Genomic DNA, 26,618 nt, shown 5'->3' on the forward strand with positions numbered 1-26,618 from the left:
CTTGTGCCTCCTGAGGGATGGAGTCTACTGTACTGCTTAACACAACAACATGTTCACCTGCTCTGTGTGTGTGTGTGTGTGTGTGTGTGTGTGTGTGTGTGTGTGTGTGTGTGTGTGTGTGTGGGCTGCCCTCCTATCCCTACCCTGTTGATCCACTTGCAGCCTCCTGTAGCTGGTTTTCTGTTGCGTCTCGGTCAGTACCTCTAAACATGGATTTGGGGAATATACGCGACCTCATGCATAAAACTCGAGCCTCCATTGTAGAAAATGGGTTTTTGGGCCATTGCATGGACGAGCTCAGGAACGTAAGTGTCGGCACAGAACCTGCGAAGTCGACTTTCCACTGTTCTTTTTTAGGTACACTCTGTGGGATTCTCAAATGGGGTCTGCTGCCTTTTGGTGGAAGTGGCTGTTTCTTTTTCCACGCCTGTGCTTGTGGTCTGTCTTTAGAGTCAATAGGAGATTCCTAAGGGAGTGTAAAGTAAACTCTGGGCATAAAAAACAAAACCAAAAAAACAATTAACTCCTATTTCAACCCCAGTGGTTTTGTTGAACTGTTGACTGTATATATATTACATGTAATACTGACCTTCTTCTTTTGTTTACTTCAAGCAAGTAATCATGTTTTTTGTCTGAATGTCCTTGCTGCTGTACGAGCTAAAAGATGTTGTTAAAGCTTATGAGATGAGAAGGAGCTGAATGGCTAAGTAAGCTTAATCCGGTTTATTTGCCGTGGAAGAGGAGTCTTAACTAATGATTATTGGTCTGCTAGTGTAGTAAGAACAAGGACACATGGTGTCATAGGTGCAAGGCACAACTGTTGCATGACTTTAGTGTGCACAGAATTATACAGGATCGTTTTTTTAGGTTTATAATTTGAAGTAGGCCTCGTATTGCCTGCATATTTTCATTGAGTAGCTAACATTACACATTCTTTTATAATATCCTCATTGGACAGTTAGTATTGACACTGCAAAATAGATGCTTCTGCATCATGTTTTTAACCAACCCAGAATTACAAGTTGGCACCTTTGTTTGAGTGTATTAAAGGTGACAGAGCGGGCGTCCGGGTAGTGTAGCGGTCTATTCTGTTGCCTACCAACACAGGGATCGCCGGTTCGAATCCCCGTGTTACCTCCGGCTTGGTCGGACGTCCTTACAGACACAATTGTCCGTGTCTGCGGATGTGTCCTGGTCGCTGCACTAGCGCCTCCTCTGGTTGGTCAGGGCACCTGTTCGGGGGGAGAGGGGAACTGGGGGGAATAGTGTCCCACGCACCATGCCCCCCCCCCCTGGCGAAACTCCTCACTGTCAGGTGAAAAGAAGCAGCTGTTGACTCCACATGTGTCGGAGGAGGCATGTGGTAGTCTGCAGCCCTACCCGGACCAGCGGAGGGGGTGGAGCAGCGACCAGGATGGCTCAGAAGAGTGGGGTAATTGACCGGATACAATTAGGGAGAAAAAGGGGGGAAAAAATCCAAAAAAAGTATATTTTTCCAATTGTCCTACCAATGAGCATTAACATCTTACAACAGCATAGATCTTTTAGTTGAACACACTCAAGCATTTTTTGTGGGGGTCAAGACCCTCCCAAAAGTGCACAGATGGTGCAGCTGAATGTGTGACTAAACGTCAGTTTGTGAGTGAGTGAGCGAGCGAATAAGAGGCCAGGTTCATGAGGTGAATCACGTCTAAAACGTTCGTGTTTTTCCACGATGTCGTGGAATTGCAGTTCAGTGAGAACTTTCCCCACATCAGGGTTTTGAATTCCTCACCCGGCTGCTACCCGGTGCTGTTTGATCCCTGCCCACGTACTGCTTCTCAGGATCTTGGGTTTGTGTGGCGCGTGAAAGATGTTAGACCACCCTCCTCTGGCTTTTCATTACATTCATTTGACACCTACTGTCTCACTGCACCATTGCTTTATGGTTTCGGTACCTGGTGCGTCTCTGCCCTCGCATTCTCTGCCCCGGCTAATGTGGATGGATGATGTGTCGGTGCTGAGAAGTGACTGGTCTCTCATTTTCATCTGTGTCGTTGTTGATCACTCACTTACCTCCTTCCTCCTCCCTTCTTTTCCCCTGCTCCAGGTGGTGGCTAGTGACGGGGTGCGGGCTATGATGGAGTCGGCCCTCACAGCCAGAGACCGGGTGGGAGTCCAGGACTTTGTCCTGCTGGAGAACCACACCAGTGAGGCAGCCTTTATAGAGAACCTGCGCAAGCGCTTCAAGGAAAACCTCATTTATGTGAGTGGATGTTGTCCACAGAGGGGTGTGTGTGTGTGTGTGTGTGTGTGTGTGTGTGAGAACTGTAAGTGTGTCTTCCTTTTGGGTAGGACTGAAGAGTATATAGTTTCAAAATCAACATTACAATATACACGATATGGCTGCTGATCCATAGCTGTTAACCATCTATTCATTTCGCTCATCTTGAATATTAAATTCAGTACTATAAGTGCATACAGTGTTATTCGCTGTCTTGATGTCAAGCACAGCTATGCTTGCAGAGCTCTATAATAATGTAACATATATGTAATATAATAATGTAATATTGGGTAATGTCTGATAGATGTTTTCGCCCTCCATCAGACATACATTGGTTCTGTATTGGTGTCAGTGAACCCGTACAAGGACCTGGAGATCTACACCAAGAATCACATGGAGAGATACCGCGGGGTCAACTTTTACGAGGTCTCACCCCACATGTAAGTAAACCACCTCCCTCTGCAAGAAGGCAGACACGCACACACACACACACACACACACACACACACACACACACACACACACACACACACACACACACACTCTAAACCAACTCAGAGCTTCTTCACCTTGGCTATCACATTGAAGACTTACACGAAGACTTAAAAAAGTGTGTGTGTGTGTGTGTGTGTGTGTGTGTGTGTGTTTTACAGAGTACAAGTTTTAACTGTCACCAATATGAAATATAGTCCTATGTGAGGAGTGCAAAGGTCAGGGTTGTCCTTCCTGTTACCGTGACCCTTGACTCATAGAGAGCAGAGGAGAGAGTTTCTCAAGTAGGGTGGGGTGCTTCAATTTCCATTTTGACCAATATAACCAAAAGTAAGTTGGTGTGAATGAATGGAGCTGCGAGTGGGGAGGATTGCTATTGTGTATGACCACCAAAATGAATGGACAATGCTCCCGCCTCCTCTGATCCTTTGAACTGGGTGTCAGGAGAGAATGTGAAAGGAAAGTGTTCACTGTTCTGGAGGAACAAATAAATTCCACAGCTCATTGTATACCTAGTCTTTACATTACTGTCAACCATGGCTCACACGTATGGAGTTACGAATTTTCTTCACTAGATCTACCTTCAAAAGGGTATGGGTTCGAAGGTTGGGTTTTTTTTGAGAGTATCTGCCACATGGGAATATTGTAAACATGCCTTCGCAGCCAAGCTACACGGCCTTTAATGTTGCATCAAAATGGTTGCGAACTTTTGGAAAGCGTCTAATTTCTAAGATTTCCCTAGATCCAGTTCCAGAAGACGAAAGCTGGTGTTCCACTTGATTTGTGATCAGGGGAAATGGACAGTATACCACGGCAACCCATTGTTACGAGAAGTCCATTATGAGATTTCTTGATGATAATCTAACTAATGTCGCAGGCCAATACACTGTTGGGAAATCAGTGTATTGGAACAGTGCTTTTGGTCACTAACTGGCTAAATTGCATAGTATAAAACTTGCTGTACAGTTCATGGTCGTTCAGGTGAGCATGTCACGGAGATGTAAATCCAGGTCCAGAAAGTAAAAGTCCGAACCGTGTATTTGCTCCAGCCATGTTACTAAACCGGCTGATTTCAAATAACTAGTTTCCTCTACTTAGTTGACGAGTGGTGTTGACTAGGATCCGCTGGTGTAGTACATGGGTGGAGCAAATACATGATTTGGACTTACACTTTCTGGACCTGGTTTTTACACCCCTGAATTAGGCTTTTTAATTTTTTGAGTCATCAACGGGAAATAGTCACGCTGCAGTGGCCACTCACAACAGTGCCATGCTGATTGATGTAGCGTCTCTGTGTGTGCTCCACTAGTCTACTAGCTAACATAAGTGACGTTATACTTTAATGTTACATAATTTGTACATATTGCTACTGATGTTACCCAGGCTGGGAGGAGCACAGTAGCACAGCCCGGGGGCAGTTTTAGGGTGAGGTACTTGGCCAAGGGCATGACAGCCTCAGGGATCCTGATGCAATCGACATTCCTCATCAACCAGCAACACTGCGGTTACTGGCTGGCTTTCTCCTGCCACTAGATTACGTTCGCCCCATAACGTAATCCAACTCTTATTGCCTGTCCACTACCCACACGCTTGTCTGTGGATTGTCAAATCGCGGTGGCACGCGTATGTACCGCTGTGTTTGTTTGAATTTTTGCCATGGCAATGGCACGGGAATTCCCTGTTCAATCAGCGAGACAACCGAGTGTATTATAGAGATTGTGAATGACGTAAAACCAAACATTCCTGAATCGCTCACCAGCTCTCTCCTGTGATTGGGTCACTCTGCCCACCCCCCCACCCCCCGACTCCAGCGTACAGCCAAATGTTTTCCCTCTGTCTGAGTGGAAAGAAAGATGTGTTTTTTTGGCAGGGGTGAGAAGAGGGATGGAGAAAGAGCAGCGTGGAGGAAGATGGAGAGAATGAGGAATAAGAGTGAGGGAGAGGGAGAGAGAGGTGGTACCAGGCGAGAGGTTGCCTCCCTTGGGGAGAGAGCGAGGGTATTCCTCTGACCTTGCCCTCGCCACTGGGCTCAGTAATGTGTCCATGCAGGCTGAAACAACATGAGAGCGCTGATAGTGTCGCCATAGTGATAAATGATACTGTAACTGAAACAGGCTGTGTTCCACACTGGATGTTATGATTCATAATAGTAGGCAATTGCGTGAGCCATCATTTTTCTTTCCACCTTCACGCCCAGTCTGTGGTATTACCTCCTTTAAAAATTTGTTTTTTTTAAAAAAGCATACCAAGAACTTGGAAGTGCTAAATCACTTGATGGGAACATGTATGTATGTATGTATGTATGTATGTATGTATGTATGTATGTATGTATGTATGTATGTATGTATGTATGTATGTATGTATGTATGTATGTATGTATGTGTGTATGTGTGTGTGTGTGTGTACGCACACACACACACACACACACACACACACACACATATATATATACACATACATACATACATACATACATACATACATACATACATATATGCTTCCAAATGTTGGATGTTTAATTTGTCATCCTTGTCCACTTCTCACTTACAAATTCAGATGTCTCACTGACTGATCTATCCAAGCACTTTCTCTCCCTCATCATTTCTCTCCTACCCTCTCTCTCTCTGCAGATATGCAGTGTCAGACAACTCGTACCGCTCCATGCGGACGGAGAGGAAGGACCAGTGCATTCTGATCTCGGGGGAAAGTGGCGCTGGGAAGACGGAGGCATCTAAGAAGATCCTGCAGTATTACGCCATCACCTGTCCTGCCAGCGAGCATGTCCAGACCATCAAAGACCGCCTGCTGCAGTCCAACCCAGTTCTGGAGGTGGGAAGGCGTAATGGAGTTGGAGAAAGCAGTTTAGCGATAAGCTCCGCTCGCATATCACTTGCCTCCATCGCTTTATCAGACACTTTCACACAATCCATCAAACGGTCTTGCTGCTTCTGGTTCAGAACCCGCGCTCTTTTGAAGTACACCAAATCTCTCCTCTCAAGGGATGTTTTGTTTCCAAGTGCCTCTTCAGATTGCTTGGCACCATGTTAGCATTAGCCAACTTCTCCCGATAGAGGACGCACTCGGGCTGAGGGCTGTTGACACCCCCGGTCCAGCTGAAGCCATAACACAGGTAGCTTTCATGATCCTGTCTACTGACAGTTTTTTGCCTCTTTTCTTTAGGTGGTGCGTGGTCTGCACTGGTGGTTAGTGGTGGTTTGCACCGCACAAGAAAGCCATCCATTTTACCCCTCGCGGATTTCTCATGTTGTTATCCTCCTTCACAATGGCTGTCAATCAGGGCCTTCGATGTGTCACGCTCTAATAATTCCCCACATCTACTGTGCAAACGATGAAAACTGGGGTTCCCTTTGACGGAAGGTTTATAAAGAAATTTTTTTAGGCGGATAATTTGTCTCTGTGGCACGGTGGCGCAGTGGTTAGCGCGGTCGCCTCACAGCAAAAAGGTCCTGGGTTTGAGCCCCGGGGTAGTCCAATCTTGGTGGTCATTTTCTCTGTGTGGAGTTTACATCTTCTCCCCGTGTCTGCGTGAGTTTCCCGCAGGGGCTCTGGTTTCTTCCCACCGTCCAAAGACGTGTAGGTCAGGTGAATCGGCCGTACTGAATTGTCCCTAGGAATGAATGTGTGTGTGTGTGTGTGTGTGTGTGTGTGTGTGTGTGTGTGTGTTTGTCCTGTGATGGCCTGGTGGCCTGTCCAGGGTGTCTCCCCGCCTGCCGCCCAGTGACTGCTGAAATAGGCTCCAGCATCCCTGTGACCCTGAGAGCAGGATAAGATAAGGGATGGATGGATGGAATTTGTCTCTGTATTGGGAAATTAGTTTATACAAAATACTGACAGAAAATTAAAATGTAATTAATAACTTTTTAGTTGTATATTGCAATAATAATGTATCGTTTCACAAAATCCCACGGCAAACCTGGATTTGCCTCACGGCACACCAGTGTGCCGCGGCACACCATTTGGGAACCTTGGGTCTAGATTAATGATAATGAGACTGTCACCTAAAATTTCCCACAAAATGAGCTCTGAAATATTTGTAAACTAGTTTTGGTTTGTTGTTAAACTTCTCACTACCAAACGGTTCAATGTGATAAACTTCAGCTGGATTAGAAAACATGGTTATTTTTCCATGTGTAAGCCTATGTCGTGATACATATTGAAATTGTGTAAAATAAATCATCACCATGATATTTTCCATGCCACCCAGCATTACATACACACAATATGTGTGTAAAATTTGCATGTAAGCTAAGAAGGCATACACATGTTTAAGTACAAGAGCTCAAGATAAATAGAAAAAAAGAACACACCCACACACATACACACACAGTCATTTTGACGCACATATCAAATTGCTTCTCTCTCTCGCTCTCTCTCGCGTGCGCTCTCTCTTTTTGGTACTTTATTTTCTTCTTGAGGTGATGATTAGCGAGCAGCAGTATGGATTCATGCCACTAAAGAGCACCACGGATGTGATTTTGCTTTGAGAATGTTGATTGAGAAGTATAGAGAAGGCCAGAGGGAGTTACATTGTGTCTTTGTGGATTTAGAGAAAACATATGACAGGATGCCGAGAGAGGAGGTGTGGTATTGTATGAGGAAGTCGGGGGTTGCAGAGAAGTATGTAGGAGTGGTGCAGGATATGTATGAGGGAAGTGTGACAATGGTGAGGTGTGTGGTTGGAATGACAGATGGGTTCACGGTGGGGGTGGGATTACATCAAGGATCGGCTCTGAGCCCTTTCTTGTTTGCAGTGGTGATGGACAGGTTGACGGCTGAGATCAGGCAGGAGTCTCCGTGGGCTATGATGTTTGCGGATGACATTGTGATCTGTAGCGAGAGTAGGGTGCAGGTTGAGGAGAGCCTGGAGAGGTGGAGGTATGCACTGGAGAGAAAAGGAATGAAAGTCAGTAGGAGCAAGACGGCATACATATGTGTGAATGAGAGGGAGGACAGTGGTATGGTCAGGATGCAAGGAGTAGAGGTGACGAAGGCGTATGAGTTTAAATACTTGGGGTCAACTGTACAAAGTAACGGGGAGTGCAGAAGAGAGGTGAAGAAGAGAGTGCAGGCAGGGTAGAGTGGGTGGAGAAGAGTGTCAGGAGTGATTTGTGACAGAAGGGTACCAGCAAGAGTTAAAGGGAAGGTTTACAAGCTGGCTGTGAGACCAGCTATGTTATATGGTTGGAGACAGTGGCACTGATGAAAAGACAGGAGGTGGAGCTGGAGGTGGCAGAGTTGAAGATGCTAATATTTTCATTGGGAGTGACTAAGAAGGACAGTATTAGGAACGATTATATCAGAGAGACGGCTCAGGTTAGACAGTTTGGAGACAAAGCAAAAGAGGCAAGATTGAGATGGTTTGGACATGTGTGGAGGAGAGATGCTGAGTATATTGGGAGAAGGATGCTGAATATGTAGCTGCCAGGGAAGAGGAGAATAGGAAGGCCAAAGAGGAGGTTTATGGATGTGGTGATGGAAGACATACAGGTGGCTGGTGTGACAGAGGAGGATGCAGAAGACAGGAAGAAATGGAAATGGATGATCGGCTGTGGCGAACCCTAACGGGAGCAGCCGAAAGTAGTAGTAGTAGATGTAGATTTTCTTCCTCTGCCCACTCCTTTGCTACCGCTCTAATTCTCATCACCTATCTTTACTCTTCCCCCTCCATTTACCCCATCTCTCTTTTCATCCCTCTCTCCCTTCCAGGCCTTTGGCAATGCCAAGACATTGCGTAATGACAACTCAAGTCGCTTTGGCAAGTATATGGACATCCAGTTTGACTTTAAGGTGAGCAAAATGCAATGAATCATACCAATTGCTTTGTTTGCATAAGTAACTATTGGACCTTTATTTCAAGCCATCTTTCTCTGAGAAAGAAAAAAAAATGAGACTGTGTAGGAATCCGAGTTGCTGTATTATGCTGTACTGAGTCTACTTATCCTCTGTTTATCTATCATTAATTTTATCAGTTAGCTAATTGAGTTTTTTAGTTCATAGCCAAACATATTCAAATACTTGATGAAATGTTTGACAATGTATAAGAATAATGAAAATTATGATGGGTTGAGGTTTGAACAATTTATTTATTAACATTTTAACCAGGACTGTTCTTTATTAGACACCGAACTGCACAAAACAAGCAATGATTTGGTTAATATCTTCTTTTTTTAACCTCATTTTGGTGTTACATCCATATTTGCATCATGCTTGGCTCCTGTGTCCCTATTTATGGGAGCATGGTATGTTGTTATGGGGTGCAGCTGGCGTATTATATCCATCTTACATCACTCCTCAGGGCCCTAACCTTACCCTTTCACCCCCTATTCCTCCTCTGCCTCCCCTCTCTCTCTCGCCCTGGTCCCATTGGCAGGGTGCCCCGGTGGGGGGACACATCATCAACTACCTGCTGGAGAAGTCCCGAGTGGTCCACCAGAACCATGGAGAGAGGAACTTCCACATCTTTTACCAGCTGATAGAAGGGGGGGAGGAGGACCTGCTGAGACGACTGGGCCTGGAGAGGAATCCTCAACAGTACCAGTATCTGGTTAAAGTAAGTATCCACTGATACCGATACCTATTTCAGACCATAAGAGAGTTTCTTGATTTCAAATCCTGGAATTCTTGCCAAGCCCCCTTTCAGATCAATTTTCACCCCCGCCCCTTAAGATGCACACACCGAATCTATAGATTTAAGTAACATTAGACTGATCCTGTCCTTGGATAACTTCTGCGACATCATCTCCTTGTTTTACATGGACTTGAAAATGTTGGGTGGACAAAATATGTTGGTAGTATTTATATAACATGCAGTTGCATTTTTACCATTGTGATTACAACTGGTACATACTGCAGCTATAGTGCAGCAAAACGGGGGGCTTGGGGGGGGGTTGGCCATGGGAACAAGCAATCATCTTACCTTGGCTGAATGGAATTTATTTTATTTTTTAAAGATTTTCCCTCCTTTTTCTCCCCAATTGTATCCGGCCAATTACCCCACTCTTCTGAGCCATCCTGGTCTTTGCTCCACCCCGTCTGGCAATCTGAGGAGGGCTGCAGACTACTACATGCCTCCTCCGATACATGTGGAGTCACCAGCCACTTCTTTTCACCTGACACTAGTGCAGGGGTCAGGAACCTTTTTGACTGGGAGAGCCATAAAAGCCAAATATTTCTAAATATATTTCATTGAGAGCCATATAGTATTTCTAACGTATAATAAATGAAATATGTCTTACTTTTAATGCGACTTCTGGTGCTGCATGGCGTATCGAAGTGCCGCTTTATATGTGACCGTTTCATCGATGCAATGTTATCATTGCATATGAGACATACGGCAGATCCTGCTCTCTCCACAAATGCAGATTCCTCTGCGCACGCAGCCTGGAATGCACGGTAACCACCGTCTTTTTTTCTTTTCGCCCTCTTTTCCCTTACAAGGGTTGAAGCGGATAAACTAGTTGGCTATCTGATCAAATTGATTTCTTCACCTTTACAATGACCCGGACATGCTCGCGAGCCATTGGTTCCCGACCCGACCCACGGATGACCCGTGACCCGTGACCCGTGAAATTTATCTTCAAAACTAATTTCTGTTTACTTTAAAATGACACAGTATTATTAAGAAATATCACAAGTATTTTAAAATCAGTTCCAAACTGATTTTTTTTTCAACTCAAAATTGTCTGGGAGCCATATGCCGTCACCGGAAGAGCCATATATGGCTCGCGAGCCATAGGTTCCCGACCGCTGCACTAGTGGGACGTAGCAAGTGGGAGGATCACGCTACTCCCCCTCCCCCCTGAACAGGCGGCCCGACTGACCAGAGGAGGTGCTAGTGCAGCGACCAGGACATATACCCACACCCAGCTTCCCACTCGCAGACACAGCCAATTTTTTCTGTAGGGACGCCCGATCAAGCTGCAGGTAACACGGGGATTCGAACCGCCATTTCCCGTGTTGGTAGGCAACGGAATAGACCGCTATGCTACCCGAATGCCCCACGGAAAACATTTTTATTGGTTATGTGTTTGATACAATGATGACAAATAAAACATGATGAATGTGCACTTCCTGGGTTTCTGTGGGACTCGTTCAGACAGACGCTGTCCCAGGCAAGTACTGTGCCAACGCCAATGAGAGATTGTTATGCCGTATCCAAGGTTGATATCCCAAGAGACTTTGACACCATTCTGTTTGAATGGGTTGTTAGCATCCAAGCTCATGCATTATTGTTTGCCTTTCTGTTGAGAGGAACCCTCAGCGTCACCGAGATTCAAGTTTATTTGCCATGCGTAATGCTTACAAACAGAAAAACGCTTTGACCCTACTTTTATCAGTTCATGGTTAGTTATCTTCTAGCTGGCCAGGGTACAATGTCCGCTGTCTTGTCCTGAAAAGGAACCTGCACCATTAGTGGTATCTTTGTGTGGTTAATTTAGCACCGTGTTGATTAGAGATCTATTTCTAAGTCTTCCAGCATGGACTGTGGGAATACTCAGACAGTGAAAGTATAGAGCTGAATTCTGTTTAAGATCTATTTAATGTGGACGGGAGTCTTTGGGCCACAGAGGAAACGTTTTTGCACTATGAATGTTTGGTTTCCCATGCTATTCACCACTATCTGTATATACTGCTCCTATGTAGTATCTGTTCCAAAACTGTTTTCTCTGTATGGCAGTTGCTTACTGGCTTTATATATTGGCGACTGAAGACTCTCAAAACTTACAGTTTCCAAATCTTTCTCTCTCCCTCTCGTCTTATCATCCTATCTGCTTCCACACATCTTATCAGAAGCCTCTGGTGTGTACGCTCTTTGTGTGCATGTGTCCCAATGGGAGTTTTGGCTAATAAGCACTTTGTCTTTCGAGTCTTGGTTTTCTGGAAGGAACTACTATCCCCAGAGGAGAGAGTTGCCCGTAGGCATTACCTGAGCTCTGTGTGTGTGTGTGTGTGTGTGTGTGTGTGTGTGTGTGTGTGTGTGTGTGTGTGTGTGTGTGTGTGTGTGTGTGTGTGTGTGTGTGTGTGTGTGCACGCTTGTAGAGCTCTGTAATGAATTTACTGCCTATAAAGTAACAAATGGCAATAATGTAAAGCAGTTAAATTATGTTAAACCTTTAACTTACTTAAAAATCCAGTACTGGCATGAAACCTTGAAAAGATAATATTACTAATGTTTTTTAGCAAGTTTCATAGCAGTTACAGTATTGTGTTACTGACCATCACAGCAGACCGTGTAACCTTTTTTGGCTTGCCAGTGTAAAAACATCACGTGTGTAACAAGTGAACATTTCTCTTCTGCATCGATTAACAAGAAGGATATTAATTACTTATGTTGTGTATAAGAGACTTAAGCATGCCGTTACATTATTGATTAGTGTTTCATTGTTCTGTCAAATAATCGACATTGATGCAATACTGTCATTAGTCAACATTTTCAAATTGTACATATTTTCCAGATATTATTGGCATTTGTCAGCTTAGGTAGTTATTATGTTGTGTGCCTTTGCAGTGCTCATGCATGTGTGTATCTATTGTTCATGTTGTCAATGTGTGAGTAATCTACTTGGTATTTTTTTGTACATGAATGTAACAGGATGAATACTGTGCCCTGGTTATTTACAAATGTGTGTGTGTGTGTGTGTGTGTGTGTGTGTGTGTGTGTGTGTGTGTGTGTGTGCGTGCGTGCGTGCGTGCGTGTGTGTGTGTGTGTTCAATCCCCAGGGGAACTGTCCCAAAGTCAGCTCCATCAACGACCGCAGCGACTGGAAGGTGGTGCGGAAAGCCTTGTCTGTGATTGGCTTCAATGAGGATGAGGTGGAGGTGAGGACCAGTTGCAGCTGTGCACGTCACACCACAGTATTACAGAGTATAAAAGAGCCGACAGTTGTTTCGCTGGCCAGACTAGCACTGGTGAAGACGGAGTGTAATTTTGACCACTAAACTATTTTTACTTCTTATTTATTTATTTATTTATTTATTTATTTATTATTTAGCGGTTTGGATAATGGATGGAAACTGTTTTTACCCCGGGCCAAGTTATCACCTACCAAGTGATCCCTCATCAGTTTCTTCCTATAAATCCACAGTGGAGTCCATTGTCAAGAGTTAAAAATTTGCATTTAGTTAGGATTTTACATTTGTTTCCATTACCTATCAGCAAGTAAGATTATGTGCGCCTTTGAATGACTGATGGCAGACAAATGTGTTGAGGTCGACTCCATACCAAAACATTTACCCTAATGACTCAAATAAGCATGACATCAACAAGCAAATACACATGACATCATCATCAGGTGACTCATCTCACCCTGACTATTTAAACCGTTATACTAGTGTGCTGGAAAAGCTGTCTAGTGATGGGAGGGTTGAGCATTTAAGCTATATAATGGTGGGTCAAAATGTCTTTATGACATATATTATATAATGTATGCATAATCTATAATGTATAATGGTGGGGATGCTTTTAAATAAATGGTAAATGGACTGCATTTTATATAGCACTTTTCTAGACTACCAGCCTCTCAAAGCGCTTTTTTACAATGTATGCTTCACATTTACCCATTCACACACAAATTCATATACTGACGAAGCCATTGAAACTCACCCGCAGGTGGATCAGTATAAAGTTCTGTCGTGATGATATGCTTGTGGCCTCTCTTGCTGGTATACAATAGACTGATTTTACTTTTTATTATGCTTTTATAATACTTATATATATATATATATATATATATATATATATATATTTAAAGTATTATAGCTATTTTATTAACGTTTACAGAAGTATAGCCTTATTTCAAACCCATTGTCTGATGTGACTATCAAAATGCCTTTTCTGAAGATTTCATTCATTATGTCTTACCTTTATTTTGCATATTTTTGTTTTGAAGTATTGTATTTAACCAAATCACCATATGTGAGTATAAGGCTATAGAACAACCTTTGCTGCTGGCGTCATTATGTGAATGACTGCCGACCGAGGGCTGAAGAGCATAAAATTGTGTTTCATAATGGATAACATTTATATAGCTCTTCATCTAGACACCCAAAGTACTTCACAGTGAAGGGGGTAACTCATCTCAACCACCATCAATGTGTAGCATCCACCTGGGTGATGCACGACAGCTATTTTGCACCAGAACACTCACCACACATTAGTTTGAGGTGGAGAGGGAGGAATCATTGGGCCAATTACAGGGAGGTGATTAGGTGGCCAGATGGAGACAGCCAGGTTGGGAATTTTGCCGAGACACCGGGGGACCCCCTACTCTTTGGGATAAGTGCCATGGGATCTTTAATGACCACGGTGAGTCAGGACTTCGGTTTAATGTCTCGTTCGAAGGACGGCATCTCCTACAGCACAGAATCCCTGTCACTGCACTGTGGCAATGGGATTTTTTTTGTTGTTTTTTTTATTAGGACCAGAGGGAAGACTGCCCCCTACTGGTCCACCAACACCCCTTCCAGCAGCAACTCAGCTTAACCAGGAGGTCTCCCATCGAAGTACTAGCCAAGCCCACACCTGCTTAGCTTCTGTCATTCAGCAGAACCAGGGCACATGTTGGTATGGCTGCTAGTATATTTCTGTTAGACTCTTTCTGCTAAATGGCTGTGTTTTAGAAGTGTTTGTGACATAGGTGTCAACTTTTTTTGTTTTTTGTTTGGTGGTACGAGTTCATACCTACACGTGGTGTATGCATATGCATTAATGTATGGTGGGTACTTATCCCCCCCCTCGTATGGAAGTCTTCTACATTTTCATGCACCTGGATTTGTTTCCAGGACTCTTTAAAGCTTACATGTCTTACAGAGTGCAGAGCAAGTGTGTGTGTGTGTGTGTGTGTGTGTGTGTGTGTGTGTGTGTGTGTGTGTGTGTGTGTGTGTGTGTGTGTGTGTGTGTGTCTTCTCCTGGATCGCCACCTTGCCTGTACTAATGATCCCAAGAGCTATGCCATCCGGAGCTTGGCTCCTGGTAGGGTCACCCAAGGCAGAGAGGTCAAGGGGGGGTTCCAGACAAAGTGCAATCCAACAAAGAACTCAACGATGGAACTGGCGGAAGATGTCTCCAGGTCACAACTGTAGTGGAGGTGGATGAAGGCTGCAACAGAGGGTTGTCCCCAAACATCTTGGTTCTCCATGCCATTGGACTCTGGCCACCCCCTGCCAAGGACCATTTGGTGGCTGTAGGCCGATCAGCCTCTCCACATAAAAAGCTATCATGCGCAGGTGTCCTTCTGTAAAGGAATCAACCCATTAACATCCCTGGGCAAGGCACTGTGGCAATTAGGAAGAGGAGATGGGGGGAGGACAGTGAAGTCTAGCAGCTCCTAGCCACAACCTGGCACACTGGCGGTGGGTGTATGATCAGTCGCTAAGCCCTGGGACTGAGGCAGATGGGCTTCTTGGCTGCTGCACCCATAGCTGAACAGCACTATTTAGGATCCGCTCTACTCACCCCAGTTGGGGAGGGGGCTAGAAAAGGTTCCCTAAACAGTCTGGAACATATAAACTCTCATGGACAATCAATCCAGCGATCGACCCGAATGGCGTACTGCCATCATCGCCTGAGAGCTGGGGAGTTTCTGGATTGATATTGTTACAATCTCTGAAACCTGACTGGCTGACCAAGGACAGCTGAAAGAGGAGAAGGGTGATTAAGCTTTCTTCTTGAAAGAAAAAGCAGCCGATGAGCTGAGGATCCACGGTGTTGGCTTTGCCATCAAAAACAGCCTCATTTGCTACCTTGCTGAGCTTCCTCTGGGCATCAATGAACACCTGATGACAATACGACTGGTGCTTGTAAATAACCAAAGTGTCACTGTTATTAGTGCAGATGCTTCAACACTTGACTATCAAGATGAAGTAAAGGAGATCCCCTATGCTGACCTGGACAATGTTTGCACCAAGGTCCCCAAGGAGGATGAGCTAATCCTGTTTGGAGATTTCAATGTCAGAGTAGGACGAAATTGCAACTTGTCAGAGAGACATAACTGACAAGGAAGGAGTTGGAAACACAAACTCCAATGACATCCCGCTGTTAACAACATGCTCAGAACACAGCCTAACCATCACCAACACACCCTTCCGCCAGAAGAACAAATTTAAAACAACCTGGAGGCACCCTCTTTCTAACATTTGGCACCTCATTGACTACATATTATCGTCTGTCAAAGACACCAACGACCGGTACTTAACACCAGAGTGGTGATCAGTGCAGATGACTGCTGGACTGACCACCATCTTATCCGCTCCACTCTGTCAGTCCATCTGCACTGGAAAAGGAGCGTACAGAAAAAAGCAGAGCCACCCAAGTTCAGTCTCGAAAGACTAACTGATACCTTCTCTCATCAACCGTTCCAGGCCATCCTCAGTACATCAATGCCCAAGCAGTATCCAGTTGATATTGAAAGCGACTGGGATATGCTCAGGACTGCAATCACTGGCACCTGTAAAACCACTCTTGGACATTAAGTTGACAAACCACCAAGATTGGTTTGATGAGAATGACCTGGAAATCCAAAGGTTAATCAACATCAAGAGGCAAGGCCATCTGGCAGAATGACATCAACTGCCAAAATAAATGAGCTGCCCATGCAAGAGCAAAGTCAGCTGTCCAAAGCCAGGTTAGGGTGTTGAAGAACCAATGGCGGACCAAGAAGGCCCTTGAGATCCAACACCTTGCAAACTCTGGAGATATCAGAGGCTTCTTCGACACTACTAACGCTCTGCAACACGTCAATCAAAGAGAGGTGGAAAGAGCACTACCAGGACCTTTTAAACTGGGACTCTAGCCCTGAGATGGTTACTCTGAAACAACTCTTTCAACAACCTAAAGAGGGGGACATGGCAGCACCACCTAGTCTACCAAGTCCAGGAGGCCATCAGAAAGAATGAAAATCAACAAGGCTGCTTGTCCTGATGGAATACTGGCAGAAGTACTAAGAGCAGTTGGACCTACACTCCTTAGACATATCCATGCCCTGCTACTTAAAATATGGGAAGAGAGGAAATTGCTGCGTAACGTAGGGGTGCACTCATTGTCTCTATCTTTAAGAAAGGGGACAAAGCTGAGTGTGGAGACTACCGTGGCATTTCCCTGCTTTCCATCACAGGGAAAGTTCTGGCTAAGATCTTGGCCCACAGACTCTTTCCAGTATCAGATGAAATTCTGCCAAAATCTGCCAGAGCAGTTTTCCTCCTAACAGAAGGCACCATGGACATGATTTTTACTGCTCGCCAACTCCAAGAAAAAGCCCAGGAACAGGATCAACCATTTTACATGGCCTTTTTATACACTTAACCAAAGCTTTTGATTCCATAAACCGCCAGGCCCTCTGGCTAGTTCTGTCAAAAATAGGCTAACCTGACAAATATATCATAGTACTATGACTAATGCATGACAATATGTCAGCTAGAGTACTCAGAAGTTATGGAGATGAGACGGTCTCGTCCACACAGGGGTTAAACAAGGCTGTGTCATTGCCTCAACCCTGTTCTCTGTCTTCATTGTCACCAGCCTCCACCTCACAGGCCCCAATCTGCGTCAGGGAGTCAAAATCATGTACAGGACTGATGGGAATCTTCTGAACATTAACAGAGTCATGGCTATAAGTAAAATCACCACCACATCCATCAATGAGCTGCAGTACGTCGATGATAACGCTTTAGCGTCTTTCATAGAAGAGGAACTACAGAGCATACTGGACGCCTTTGCAATGGCATACAAGCACCTTGGCCTGGCCATTAGCATGGCCTATATCCTCTACCAACCCCCACCCAACAGAAATATGCCTGCTCTGCCTCCAGACTTGAAAACGTGGAACAGTTCCCATATCTTGGCAGCCTTCTCTCCTCCAAAGCCAACACGGACATCGAAATAATCCAGCGTTTTAATTGTACCAGCTGGGCCTCCTCAAGATTGAGAAAAAGGATCTTTGAAAACCGTGGCCTTCAGACCAGAACAAAAATTCTGATGTACAAAGTGGTAGGGGCTGCCCACCCTACCGTATGGGTCAGAAACATGGACCACATATAGCAGGCACCTGAAGGCACTCGAGGCATACCAACAGTGATGCCTCAGGAAGATCCTTAAGATCAGCTAGGAGGATAAGTGCACCAACTTCAGCGTCCTCGAGGAGGCCAACATGCCTACTGTATCTGCCACCATCGCACAACATTAGCTGAGAGAGACTGGCCATGTCCTCCACATGTCTGACTCTCGCCTCCTGAAACAAGTCCTTTACTCTGACCTCGTGACAGGATGCTGTGCCCCAGAAAGACAAAAGAAGCAATATAAAGATAACATCAAACTCACGTCAAAAGGTTTGGCATCAACCTTAACAGCTGGGAATAGGCAGCAAAAAAAGGGAGGCCTGGAGACTGGCTGTCCGTGAAGGTCATGGGCACTACAAACCGATGGTGCACTCCTATTTTGTTAAATCCTTTTCGGAGTTTTAATCAAACCCCCTTATCTGCCAAATCATTCATAAAAATAGTTTTGTCTTTTGCACTTGGTAATAAAAATCAAATCCATGTAATTTTATCATGGCTTGGCCTTGGTCCCTCATTCCTTTAATTTTGTATCCACCCCTCTCACACCTCCTTTTCTGTATCCCTCTCTCTCTTTTTTTTTACTCTTTATCCGTTTCCCTTCTTTTCCTATTCTTCTTTTCCTCTCTTTCACTCCACCCTCTTCCTCCTCTTTTCTTTTCTTCCTCTATCCCCTTGAGCAGGAGTTGCTGAACATTATAGCCAGTGTGCTCCACCTGGGTAACGTGCAGTACGGCGGAGAGGACAGCGGCAACGCTTATATCGCCTCCGACACACAGATCAAATATCTGTCCAGGGTAAGGTGCCGTGCTAGGCCCTGTTTGTGAATATACATTACTCATTAACCCCCCCCCTCGAATAACAGACTCGTCGAGAATCAGAGTTGCCCGGGAATTTGTCCACGATACGGTGCAAACCTATCGACAACTTAAAGTCTTGCCGTCTGTACTCGCACAAAGTGGGGGGACTACAGGACTTCACATACAGTACAAGGGGACAGTGCAGGTCATAAAATGTATAGTAAAGTATATGTCATGTTATCTGCAACTGACATGCCATAACTGTGTGTGGGAAAAATGCAGCCCACAGAATCATTCTAGCTGTAGAGGGACATGCACTGGGTGACTGATGGTACGAAGATTTGCAAGTCAATTGAAAAAGCTGAACATTTAAATATGACCCCATCCGGACCTACTCAGAGATGCTGGGTGAGGACAGACCTGTTTTAAAAGTATGGGAATATTTTATATGCACATTGAGTAGACTGAATTTCCACAATATGTCTCATTCATTCCCGTTCATTCATTCGAACAGCACGTTATGTCAGGCATTATCAACAGATGCCGTGACAGTGATGTCTGCACTGCTGTGCCTGAAGACATTCCAGTCTATTCAGTTGTCCTGGCTGTGGCTGGCGTCCATCTTAACGTGGTGTTGTGATGCTGTTTCAGTTGCTAGGGGTGAATGGATCAGTGCTGACAGAGGCTCTCACACACAAGAAGATCATCGCCAAGGGAGAGGAGGTAGGCTGGAGACACTCTTATATTGTGTGTATGTGTTTGAGCTTAGCATTTGTTTATGTTTGTCATTGTAATGTCCAGTCTGGCCATGGGCGCAATTGTATTCTGACTTGTTTGATAACTGTTTCGTGTTCCTCTCTATCTCTTCTTGTCTGTGTGCATGTGTGTCTTCTGTCTTAGCTCATGAGCCCGCTGAACCTGGAGCAGGCATCGTCTGCCCGTGATGCGCTGTCCAAGGCTGTGTATGGACGCACCTTCACCTGGCTTGTCAATAAGATCAACGCCTCACTGGCATACACGGTACACACACACACACACACACACACATTAATGGTGTCAAGCCTGGCATAAGAGCAATTGCAAATTGGGATCCAAATATACTACTACTACTTTCGGCTGTTCCCGTTAGGGGTCGCCACAGCGGATCATCCGTTTCCATCTCTTCCTGTCCTCTGCACCTTCCTCTTTCACGCCAGCCACCTGCATGTCCTCTCTCACCACATCCATAAACCTCTTCTTTGGCCTTCCTCTTCTCCTCTCCCCTGGCAGCTCCATATTCAGCATCCTTCCCCGAGTATACCCAGCGTCTCTCCTCCACACATGTCCAAGCCATCCCAATCCTGTCTCTCTTGCTTTCTCTCCAAGCCGTCCAACCTGAGCTACCCCTCTAATATACTCGTTCCCAATCCCGTCCTTCTTCGTCACTCCCAATGAAAATCTTAGCTTTTTCAACTCTGCCACCTCCAGCTCCGCCTCCTGTTTTTTCATCAGTGCAAATTGGGATCGAAATAAAGTGCAGGATAATTTCTTTATTTGCCTTGCTTTTTCTTTGTTTTTTTTTATTGAACAGCAGCAGGGTCAGGTTATTGGTTGCAAACGTTGCCTGTCCTTTCACTTGCCTCACAGTACCACCTTGTGGACATAGCGTAACATTACACTTTAGTCAGACAATAGTTTCCCCTTTGTATTCTACCTTTACTGGTGTTTAATCAGTATATCAGTTTCATCAGAATTGGAGGACTGATGTGATGTTCGTCGTTGTTGTCTTCTTGGTAGGTATCAGCTGATGGTTATTTTTAGGAGTTTCTTAAATTGTTGTATCATTGTTTTTCCAGGATGATTCCTACAAGAATTGCTCTGTTATTGGCCTGCTCGACATTTATGGTTTTGAGGTCTTCCAGCACAACAGGTAAAATGATTCAATCATGAGACATTTCTCTGAGATGGATTTCTAAGTGAAAATACATTTTTTTACATTTTTTAATATTTTGAATCAGTTTGGTAAAAGCCTTTAAATAAGCTTTTTATGAGTGAATATTATTTAATCTGCCCATTGTTGCTTATATACTTTTGAAACTAGGCTATTTTTTCTCCCTTAGTATTGCATAGGTTTCCTGGTGCCTGGGGTTGCAAAATGACCCATAGAGAATCATGTACACTCTCTCTTCAAGTAATATACAGGTCACAAAGTTGTGATGTCTGAAAGGCATTTTGTGTACAAATACAAATGTGCACGGGCATGAGTCTATGTCAACAGTTCTCCTTCCTAAAAAAATGTTTGCGAATTTGTAAACGAGCTGCTTCGTCTAATGACTTTCTGTTTCTGGTTTGCTGTGTTGCAGCTTTGAGCAGTTCTGCATCAACTACTGCAACGAGAAGCTGCAGCAGCTGTTCATTGAGCTGACCTTAAAGTCTGAACAGGAGGAGTACGAGGCTGAAGGCATCACGGTCAGAAAACTTTTCCTAATCTATCTTTTTTTATTTCTCACGTCACTTTGTGGTTCCAGCTCTACCTTGAGAGATCTCCTAATATGACCATATTGCCATATTTTGAAATGATGGCGTGATGGCGTCATTCAATATTTGGTTCTTAAAGTATATTGCATATCATTGGATGGCAGGCGACTATATAATAATAATAATAATGAGTACATATACTTTTTATGCGAGTGGCTCTGGTAAAAGTAAAACTCCCAAAGTGTTTGCGCTGTGCCCTATTACCCTAACGCGACACATTCTGTGTCCTAATCGGAGTCAAAAGCCCCAATAATGACCCCTAAAAACATAGCAAAACAAGGAACGTGAATAAAGTGTAGGACGTGTGATCACTTTTGCGTTAGTATTGTATAAATCGATGGCATTTTGTTGCATATCGCTACGTTTCAGCCCATCCATTTGTTTTCTTCCCAGCTGGAGTTATTGTCCTGCTTCATTTCAAACAAGGTTCCTCATCGTTCCCGGTTTCACTTTAGTAAAAAAAAAAAAAACCCAAAAAAACACTCCGGTCGGAGAGCAAAGGGTTGTGGGAGAAAGTTGAATTCATGTCTATGGAGTCAACTCACCTCCCTCTGAAAGAGCCTATTGTAAAGTGAACTATTCACTGTGGGCCGTGCTCTGTCATTCCTGTGGAAATTAAGAGGGTTGCTGGTGCTAACATAACCTTAGACTGCTACAGTAAGCCTCCGAGTGCGTGTGTGTGTGTGTGTGTGTACGTGTGTGTGTGGACATACAAGGAGTGGGAGAAGAATGGCATGCCTGAGTGCCAACATTCCTGGAATTCCGTAGATAATTCAATTTACAGTGGCTAAATGGGTTAGAAAAGGGGATTTGTGTTTTCACCAGACTTGTAATCATGCAGGATTGTCCTGGTTAAGACAGGTGAAACGTTCAAAGTCACTCTAATTCGCTTCTACACTGGCGTCTACCTATAGTGATCACGGTTATAGTGATCAGCCGCTTGCACTCATCAAAAGTCACTGGACAGAATCATTCCTATACTAATGATTTTTAAATAATCTGGTTATTGGGCACCAGGGTGGCATGGCGGTCTATTCCGTTGCCTACCAGCACGAGGATCGCCGGTTCGAATCCCCGTGTTACCTCCGGTTTGGTCGGGTGTCCCTACAGACACAATTGGTTGTGTCTGCGGGTGGGAAGCCAGATGTGTGGGTAAGTGTCCTGGTTGCTGCACTACCATCTCCTCTGGTCGGTTGAGGCATCTGTTTGGGGGAGAGGGGGAACTGGGGGTAATGGCGTGATCCTCCCATGTGCTATGTCCCCCTGGCGAAACTCCTCACTGTCAGGTGATAAGAAGCGGCTGGTGACTCCACATGTATCGGAGGAGACATGTGGTAGTATGCAGCCTTCTCCGGATTGGCAGAGGGGGTGGAGCAGCGACCGGTACGGCTTGGAAGAGTGGGGTGATTGGCCAATTACAACTGGGGAGAAAAACAGGGGAAAAAAACAAATAAAAAAAATTATCTGGTTATTGTGATCAAATAACCCACTTAAAGCGATCATCTTGGGTCTTTCAGACATGGTAAATAATTTTAAAAAAAAGTATTCTCCCATGGCACTGAATGACACCACCACATCCCCGAAAATCCTTTGTACAAATCACCAGATAGTCTAAAGTGGAATCCAAAGGAATCGAATCAAGTGCAACTGGACTTGGTTATATATCCGTGAAGATGTTTCGCCTCTCATCCAAGAGGCTTCATCAGTTCGTGCCTTTCTGACTAGACCAAGCTAGTCTGACTGGCTGGTGATGAAACTCAGATGTGGAATAGGCCTACTTTTATTCTTAGGCCTCGGCCTGATGCCTTAAATGATATGACGCAATGATAAGCGATGCTACCGTAATCTGTGGTCTATTTCCAAACTCCTGTTTGAAGCATTTGAAGCAGATAACTTTTTGTAACAACACAACAGCCAACAGAGCGCTACTGTCTTTCAATGGACGCAGCCGGTAAAATGGAGAAAAAAACCACGACTTTGCTTAAAGTGATCAGCCGCTTATAGTGATGCCTGACCAATGTGGCACTTGACTCTTTGATTGGATCTATTATGCCGGACAAAGTCGAAAACGGGCCCGGAGAAATGTTTTGAAATGCCAACTAACCACATTCCGTTTGTGTTTCCAGTGGGAGCCGGTGCAATACTTCAACAACAAGATCATCTGTGACCTGGTGGAGGAGAAGTTTAAAGGCATCATCTCCATCCTGGTGAGAAAAGACTCCGACTGTCCTCTCCAACTTTTGGAATGAAACGATCTGTATGATCTTTAACTTGGTGACCCCCCCGGGGGGGGGGGGGTCCAATTGGTTCTGAACTCGCAAGACACAAAAAGATGTCAGCATATCTAATTGATTTTCATTTAAATGAGTCGATCTTGGCGTCGATGGCCTGGCAAGTAGAGACGGTAGATGCGATTCACACATCGGTAATATCTCTCCGTCTGTCTCGCTCTCTTTCATCCGTCTCCTTTTCTTTTACTCGTTCCGTCTCTAGGATGAGGAGTGCTTGAGGCCGGGGGATGCTAGTGACATTACCTTCCTGGAGAAGCTGGAGGACACTGTAGGAGGACACCCCCACTTTGTGACGTCAGTAGTCTCCCTTTTCTCTATATGCCACGTTCACTGCCATTAACTCTGCAGGTTTTACAAAACGCTCACAGGACATGTGGATATTTTGTCTGGTACTAAACTGTGCGTTCTCTATAAAATGAAGAAATGATTGACTTGTGTACAGGCTACACATGATATGTGTACATGCAATTTCAGAATCAGAACACTTTATTCATCCCCGAGGGGAACGTGTGTGCATGTTTGTGTATCTATTTATTTATTTTTCTGATGTTGTGTTGCTGTGAAGCCCCTTGAGGCAAATTTGTAATTTGTGATATTGGGCTATACAAATAGAATTGACTTGACCTCCTTTTTTTTTCTTTTTTTTTTAAAGTCACAAGCTGGCAGATGCAAAGACCCGGAAGGTGATGGGTCGGGATGAGTTCAGGCTACTGCACTATGCTGGAGATGTCAACTACAATGTCAACGGTGTGTGCATGCATGTATTTGTTTGTTTGTGTGTGTGTGTGTGTGTGTGTGTGTATGTGTGTGTATGTGTGTGTGTGTGTGTGTGTGTGTAATTCTGGAAACACATAAAGATGTACTGGCAGTGCAAAAGTTATCATGTGTACAGTGTCGTCAACATTTACATAACACACAGAGGCCTAAATGAAAGCTGTATGTACGTTTGTAATTAATAGGGAGTAAGAAAGGAGTGAGTGATCTCATGTGCATGAAATCTGTTTGAATGGAAATCAGGAGTCCAATAAGCCATAGAGAGGTATCCAGTATAGAGTTTATGTCAAGCTAAAGGTTAACCATTACTACTGGAGGATTTCCCTGACACTAACATGCCAAACTAAGAGGCACATGCAACAGGTCAGATATCAAACTCAGTCATTTTATTTCACATCTTCACCACAGTTGGAGACATTGTATTGGGCTTGCATATTGATGTTATGTGATTCATTTTGTATAGTCACACACCAATGGTGGGAATTAGAGGACTGCTGCCCCTAACATAACCTTACACTGCTGCATTAAGCCTCTGAGCATGTGTGTGTGTGTGTGTGTGTGTGTGCGTGCGTGCGTGTGTGTGTGTCAGTCTATCAGTCTGCCTGCCTGCCTGTCTGTCAGGCCACAGACTCAGTCAGTCAGTCAGTCTGTCTTTCTGTCTGTCTGTCTGTCTGTTTACAGACTGTCAGTCAGTCAGTCAGTCAGTCTGTCTATCTGCCTGCCTGCCTGTCTATCTACAGACTGTCAGTCAGTCTGTCGGTCTGTCTGTCTGCCTGTCTGTGTCTGTCTGTTTGTGTGATATTCACTAATGGGATTGAATAAGTAAAAAAACCCTTCTTTCATAGTTGTATTGGCTGTGAGAAGGGGATGCTGGTCCCTCCTCAGCGGAGGTATTCAGTTAAACTCGTCACTACACATCCTAAAGTTGGTCTTTTCCTTCCCTCAGGGTTTTTGGACAAGAACAACGACCTCCTTTTTAGGAACTTGAAAGAGGTGAGATCGGAATCAGTTTATTGCACGTCCAAATTCAATACAGCGCTTGTCTCTTGGTACGTGAGGGGATTTTGTTGGACAGAGAAAACGCACTCTGAAAAGATAAAGAGGGAAATATAAATAAGAAAACATATTGATATTTACGACAGTGACACTAACAGGAGGATGTGTTCTTCATGTTTGCAGGATAGGTTTAACTCACTCAGTCTGTCACAAAACTTCCATCACATCAGGCAAATAACACAACAGTGAAATTTGTACTGTCTGTGGGAATGTGTGTGTGTGTGTGTGTGTGTGTGTGTGTGTGTGTGTGTGTGTGTGTGTATGTGTATGTGAACGTGCTCTCACAGGTTATGTGCATGTCAGAGAACAGGATTCTGACTCAGTGCTTTGATAAGGAGGAGCTGACTGACAAGAAGCGCCCAGACACGGTGAGATACCTGTGTGTCCTTGTGTGTGTGTGTGTGTGTGTGTGTGTGTTCCATTCCTGTGCTGGACATCAGGAGGTTAACGGTGCTCGAAATATCTCTCCGTTTTTCTGCTTCTGTTGTGAATTCTCCCTTTCTTTTCTAGCATCTCTCCTAATGACAACCACAAACAGTGACGCGTGTCCCCCCCCCCCCCCCCCAGTCTGAAGCGGGAGGTCTGACGGGGATCCTCTCTTCGCCTCCCACTGACATAGGAATGCCCTGTGACTTGCGTGCCCTTTACACACAAGCACCCGGTCACGCACATGAGCGGGATGCTGTCACTGTCCCCCCCTGCACCAGAAACCCTGCTCTCCTCAGTCTGCGTAGGACCAGCGGTCGCAGCAGTCACTCCTCTCCGCTTCCCTCCTGTCTCCTCTTCCTCTCTCTCTCCACCGCGTTCTTCCCCCAGCTGCTTTTAATCGTCTCTACTGGGGGCTCTCCTCCTCTCTTTTCTTTGCCTTCTGCTCTGTTTCTCGCTCTTTCTCCTCGTTTTTGGAAGTGTATCCTCTCCGCTCCTGCCTCCTTCATTGCACTGTTGGTGGCTTAACTACTTCTCTGTCCTTTTGTTTTGGTGTGTGTTTGTGTGTCTGCCCTTCCAGGCAGCCACCCAGTTCAAGGCCAGTCTGGCTAAGCTAATGGAGATCCTAATGTCCAAGGAGCCCTCGTACGTCCGCTGCATCAAGCCCAATGACTCCAAACAAGCAGGTAAAAACACGCATCTTCTACCTAGAACGGTTTAAAAATGGCCAGTCGGTGATGCCAGGCTGATCATAGCTATTGGTATTCACACATAAATCGATATTAGGGGCCGCTAATGGAGAGAACAAAAACGTTAATATTTCTCATTCATTCAGCAGCTCAACGTTGTGTGGTCCAACTCTGTCGTCTTCAGACAGATGTTGTTTTTTTTTTGTACTATTTTTCTTGCCGTTTAAATTATAATGTATAG

The 26,618-nt window shown here is 44.7% G+C and overlaps 1 protein-coding gene across 3 annotated transcripts in view; it reads left to right on the forward strand.

Moving 5' to 3' along the window:
• LOC130116135 (unconventional myosin-Ic-like) overlaps nucleotides 1-26,618 on the forward strand; it is a 79,666-nt gene that overhangs the window by 37,766 nt on the left and 15,282 nt on the right. For all 3 annotated transcript variants that reach the window (XM_056284085.1, XM_056284086.1, XM_056284084.1), the window contains 17 exons: nucleotides 2,090-2,245; nucleotides 2,588-2,703; nucleotides 5,386-5,584; nucleotides 8,483-8,563; nucleotides 9,147-9,326; nucleotides 12,497-12,595; nucleotides 18,508-18,621; nucleotides 19,276-19,347; nucleotides 19,525-19,644; nucleotides 20,460-20,533; nucleotides 20,967-21,072; nucleotides 23,268-23,348; nucleotides 23,635-23,726; nucleotides 24,085-24,179; nucleotides 25,153-25,199; nucleotides 25,550-25,630; nucleotides 26,269-26,374. In XM_056284085.1, the coding sequence (XP_056140060.1) occupies nucleotides 2,090-2,245; nucleotides 2,588-2,703; nucleotides 5,386-5,584; nucleotides 8,483-8,563; nucleotides 9,147-9,326; nucleotides 12,497-12,595; nucleotides 18,508-18,621; nucleotides 19,276-19,347; nucleotides 19,525-19,644; nucleotides 20,460-20,533; nucleotides 20,967-21,072; nucleotides 23,268-23,348; nucleotides 23,635-23,726; nucleotides 24,085-24,179; nucleotides 25,153-25,199; nucleotides 25,550-25,630; nucleotides 26,269-26,374 (1,819 nt within the window). The remainder of the gene's footprint in view (nucleotides 1-2,089; nucleotides 2,246-2,587; nucleotides 2,704-5,385; nucleotides 5,585-8,482; nucleotides 8,564-9,146; nucleotides 9,327-12,496; nucleotides 12,596-18,507; nucleotides 18,622-19,275; nucleotides 19,348-19,524; nucleotides 19,645-20,459; nucleotides 20,534-20,966; nucleotides 21,073-23,267; nucleotides 23,349-23,634; nucleotides 23,727-24,084; nucleotides 24,180-25,152; nucleotides 25,200-25,549; nucleotides 25,631-26,268; nucleotides 26,375-26,618) is intronic.

This window comes from Lampris incognitus, chromosome 7 (assembly GCF_029633865.1).
Source record: "Lampris incognitus isolate fLamInc1 chromosome 7, fLamInc1.hap2, whole genome shotgun sequence".
Taxonomy (NCBI): Eukaryota; Metazoa; Chordata; class Actinopteri; order Lampriformes; family Lampridae; genus Lampris; species Lampris incognitus.